Here is a 4,881-nt window from a genome sequence, read left to right as displayed (position 1 = left end):
AAAAAAAAAAAAAAAAAAAAATATATATATATATATATATATATATATATATATATATATATGAAACAGAGGTATAAGTGACATATAGTCTCTATCATTCAGGTTAAGTTTAAATACCTTTTAACACTTACCTTATCTGCACACATGGACACTTTAATGTCCTGTTGGGATATTTCATAATGTCGGATATTAAAAACATAATTACCAGCCAATTTCAAAATATCAGCTGAGATATACTCTAGTACAGCCACAATATATAGGGACACATGGTAGTCCACTTTGTACCCTAAAACTTCCTGTGGAAAAAATAAACAATTTAATTCCAAAAAATGGTAGCACTGTCAAGTAGCAGTTAAGCACTTAAAAATTTTATTTAACATTCTTGCTTATAAAGAACTTTCTATAAACCAAATATCTAAACTCAAAGGTACCACAGGATATAAAATGAGCTGTTGGCTCAGTATCAGGGTTTCTTTTTCTCTCTCTCTTTTTTTAAGAGACACGTAATCTAACAAATCTGCCTTTAGTATCAAACAAGAAGAGATGATTGATTCTAAGACAGAAATCTTGGACTGGACTTCCCTGAAAACCTCTTGATACATTATCCGAAACCCATCTGACAAGTATCTGCTATCTTCAAGGATCTTGCTTTAATTAATATCCCCAAATTACAATGGTTTCTACTAAGGGGAGGATGTGTGTATGTGTGTGTGTTGGGTGGGGGGAGCGGGAGTCTTGAAATTGCTACCAAATGGTATTCAAATCCATGTACACCAATTATTTTCTATAGACTAAATAATATTCCCTAGACAACTTTTCTAACGTATAGAAAAATATCTGTGATAAATACAGATTAATTTAAAAACAGTTCTGAACTCACAGGAGCTTTTGCATTATATATTTTATTAATCAACAAAAAGCTGGAAGTCAATCAGGGGTAGCAATCATTAGAAGATGCCACAAAGATGCATTATTTCTTATCATTAACCTTTAATATTATTTGAAAAGCAATATGATTTCATCAAAGCATACTTTTTTTTGTTTTTTACACATATTAAGAAACATATATATGCATGTATGTGTATAAACAAGTGTACACACACTCAAGTGCACATACACAATAAGACCATGCTATATAAATACACAAATACTATATAAAGTATTATTTGTTAAAAATAACCTCCCCAATGCTTTTTTGTGTCTGTTTTTTGTTTGTTTGCTTGTTTGTTCTACCTTCAATGAAGGATGGATTTTGTCCACAGGCAGTAAGAGAGGATTTCTTCGTTTTCGTTTCTCTATGGCAGACTGCGCATCAGCAATAGCCCATTTATCAATTGGATGAGGAAAGGTCTTTTGAACTCGTTCCTGTTCAGATCACAGCAGAACTATTGTTAACAGAAGTGCTCATAAACAGAAAATTCATACAAAATCAAACTTTATCATCATCCATAACACCAGCAGTTAATAGTAACATAGCATATTCTGATTCCTGCAATAAATGAAATTTTTTTTTTTTAAAAAAAGATCAACATGCTATCAAGATTCTTCCACATAATTCCCATGGGTGAGGAAAAAGGTGAAGTTTAAACAGAAAGCTTTAAGTGTAAGCATAATTAAGATAAAATGGAAAAAGGAAAAAGTAATAATATTAGGGGAGATTAAAGCAAACATAAAATACTCTATCAGTGATTTTAAGGTCAAGGTTTCTAGGGTTAAAACTGTTTACCTAGCAGAAGTTAACTCATTATTAATAATTATTATGCAGTCTCTCTCCTGCTAATCTCAGAGCTTTATAGAGAAGAATTTTAAAAGAAGAAATATCATGTACCTCTTAAAGGATCAAGTGTGTGGCAGAGCTCAGAATGGTTTAAAGAAATATATCTCTTGGCAAAAACAATCCAAGCCTTCTACGTTACTATTTTGTTCATCTAATCTTAAATGTAACCAGTAATTGGCATGAATAATGAGAAGTAATGATAACTGAATGAAACTCCAATTTAGCAGGATTTCCTATTTTTAAAATTATATTCTCAGCTTCTAACATATTTAGCTTCTGAAAAGTATACTTTTATTATATTTACTTATGTCCAATTCTTACAGCAGAGAACAGGGAAACAAATGCTTTAATTCCGACAGTCCCTGAAAATCTTAATAGATCTATTACTCCAAATTAAGATTATCCTCTACACTGGAAGTTGTTGCCTTGTTATAGAAACAATCTTCAAAAGAAAGGTGATATAAACAGTATAATGCCAAAGTAACTTTTGAAAGCTATACTGACGGATATTTCTAAAAATCTAGAAATACTCCCATTTAACTGAGCCAAAACAAATATTTCAGCACTGAATTACACACGATCTTTTAGAGGTATATATATATATTTTTTTAATCAATGAGTAAAATGTTTATTCTATACTAGTCTTTTATTGAGGTAATATTTATATGCAGTAAAATGTACAGATCTTAAGTGTGCCATTGAATGAGTTTTGAAAAATGCTTACATCTGTGTAACCATCACCCTAATCAAGATTACAGAAAATTTCTATCATCTTAATCTCACCCTTCATAGGCAGCCACCATCCTGATTTCTATCACCATTACTTTTAGCTATTTCTGATTTTTATGTAACTGGAATCATATAATACATACTCTCTGGGGTATGTCTCATTTTGCTCTATATGATATCTGTGGATTGTACCTATGTTATTGCGTATATCAATAGTGCATTCTTTCATTTTACAATACTACTAAGTAGTATTCCATTTTATGAATCTATCACAATTTGTTTTCCCATTCTCTTGTAGATGGAAACTTTAGTTGTTTCTAATTTTGCCTATTATGAATAAAACTGCTTGGATATTCATGTATAAGTCTCTTTGTGAAGATATATTTCCATTTCTCTAGGGTTAAATACCCAGGGGTAAAATTGCTGGGTCATAGGCTAGATATATATTTAACTATAAGAAACTGCAAAACAATTTTCCAAAGTACTTTTGCCGTTTTATACTCCCACTAGCAATGTATAAGAGTTCCAGTTGTTCTACATCTCATCAATATTCCATGTTATCAGTCTTTAATTTTATCCCTTTTAGTGGGTGTGAAATAGTATCTCATCGTAGTTTTAATCTCTATTTCCCTGATGAATTATGAGCTTGAGTACCTTTTCATATGCTTATTGGCCATAAGTATATCTTCTTTTATGAAGTATCTGTTCAAGATTTTTGCCCATTTGGGTGAGCAGGGTATCTTTTTATTACTGACTTGTAGGAGTTTTTGTTTGTTTGTTTGTTTGTTTTAACATATTCTGGATACAAGCCCTCTGTAACGAATACATATTGAAACATTTTCTCCTAGTCTGTGACTTATACCTTTTTTATTTTCACATCAATTTTATTCTTTGATATTTACAGTGTTTTGAGTCCTCTGCAAAAAAACATTTGTTTAACACCAGCTTATAAAGATATTCTCCCGCATTTTCTTCTAGAAACTTTATAGTTTCAGCATTTATGTTTAAAACTATGATATATCTTGAACTAATTTTTGTGTGAGATAGGTTTCAAGGGTTTTTCCCACCATAAATTTATCCAGTTGTTTTAGCACTTTTTTTGCTGAAAAACTTCCCTTTCAGAATGAACTGACCATATATCCCCCATTATGATTTCAATGGTTTTACCTTCCATAATAATTTAGAATGATATAGATTTAGATATAAAAATTAATTTGTACAGTGGTTCAATGACTTTTTGAAATAACAAAATAATTTTTACCTCCACATCTTGAACAGTCCTTGGTTGGGCCATGCATAATTTATTAAGCAGCTGAAAAATCAGCTCTTCGATATAATAGAGAGACTCTTCATTAGCTGAGAGATTGGGATGTACCTGCTCCTGAACCTTTAAAAAAAAAGTTCTCAATTTAAGTACAGGCAAAATGATATTTATTAAACAAAAGTCAGAGAATCTTATATATAATTTATAGTATTTTACCAGAATGGTTACTCAAATACAGATATAAAACAAAAAATGAAGAAAAACTGTATTTGTTGGTCTCTGTAAACTTTTCTTAACTCAGAGTAGCGGTTCTTAATCTTTTCTAGACTGGAAATCAGCTGAAAGCCACTGGCCCCTCATTCTTACCACCAAAAAAGCATATGCACATAAAATATTCTACACAATTTCAAAGGAAGCATGGATACCCTGAAGTTAATTACTAAACCTACTATGTACCAAGATCCCAATCAGGGAAGATATCAATCACTCTCACAAAAGTCCTGAGGCTGCTAAATTTCTGTGGTAAGAGGAGAGGCAGCCATCTGTGATAACTTCCGTGATAACCTGTACATGGTTTGGGTTTTGCCCTTCCTGTGACAATTATAATCCTAATGGCTTCTCTCCCCTTTGAGTAGAGCTACTGCAGTGCCTCAGTGGCTTGCCTACATGCGTCAGTGGATTGATTACATGTGACAGTGAAGCCCAGGTGCTGGGGGTGGGGTGGAGGAAGCTGTCGACTGCATGTAGGCCGGTGGTGGAGCTGCAGGCACAATCTGCCCTGTCCCTGCTTCCCCACAGAGGTCGGGCAGAGGTGCCCTGCTCCAAGCTGCGTTTTCCCTTCCCCAGAAACAATGCCATTCTTGCTCCCATTCCTACACATCCCCCTCTGGCTCAGGTGAAAGCCATGCCACTCTGTTTACAGATAAAAAGTTCAGATGCTTTTGGCCACTGGTCTTGAATCTGCCCTCTCTTTCCAGTGATGAGATCCCACTCCAGAGGCATTTTCTGAGAAAGGTGGTTGGGGCTGGTGGCTATCACTGAAAAGTGATGCCAGTGCTGTACCGCCTGAGTCAGATGCTGCTCTGCAGGCTGGGCATGGTATCAACCAACC

General features: G+C 33.8%; 1 protein-coding gene across 1 annotated transcript in view; it reads right to left on the bottom strand.

Annotated features, from left to right (window-relative positions):
- The window catches only part of SOS2 (SOS Ras/Rho guanine nucleotide exchange factor 2), a 73,901-nt gene extending 70,011 nt beyond the window's left edge, over positions 1-3,890 (bottom strand). Inside the window, exons 1-3 of the mRNA XM_007446496.1 lie at positions 3,768-3,890; positions 1,234-1,365; positions 132-296 (exon numbers count right to left, since the gene is read on the bottom strand). Of these exons, the coding sequence (XP_007446558.1) occupies positions 132-296; positions 1,234-1,365; positions 3,768-3,800 (330 nt within the window). The 5' untranslated portion in view covers positions 3,801-3,890. The remainder of the gene's footprint in view (positions 1-131; positions 297-1,233; positions 1,366-3,767) is intronic.
- Between the last annotated feature and the right edge of the window lie 991 nt (positions 3,891-4,881).

The sequence above is a fragment of the Lipotes vexillifer genome, unplaced genomic scaffold (genome assembly GCF_000442215.2).
Source record: "Lipotes vexillifer unplaced genomic scaffold, Lipotes_vexillifer_v1.1 scaffold1102, whole genome shotgun sequence".
Lineage (NCBI taxonomy): Eukaryota > Metazoa > Chordata > Mammalia > Artiodactyla > Lipotidae > Lipotes > Lipotes vexillifer.
The sequence above is the reverse complement of the archived record's forward strand: the minus strand, read 5'-3'. Positions and strand labels throughout refer to the sequence as shown.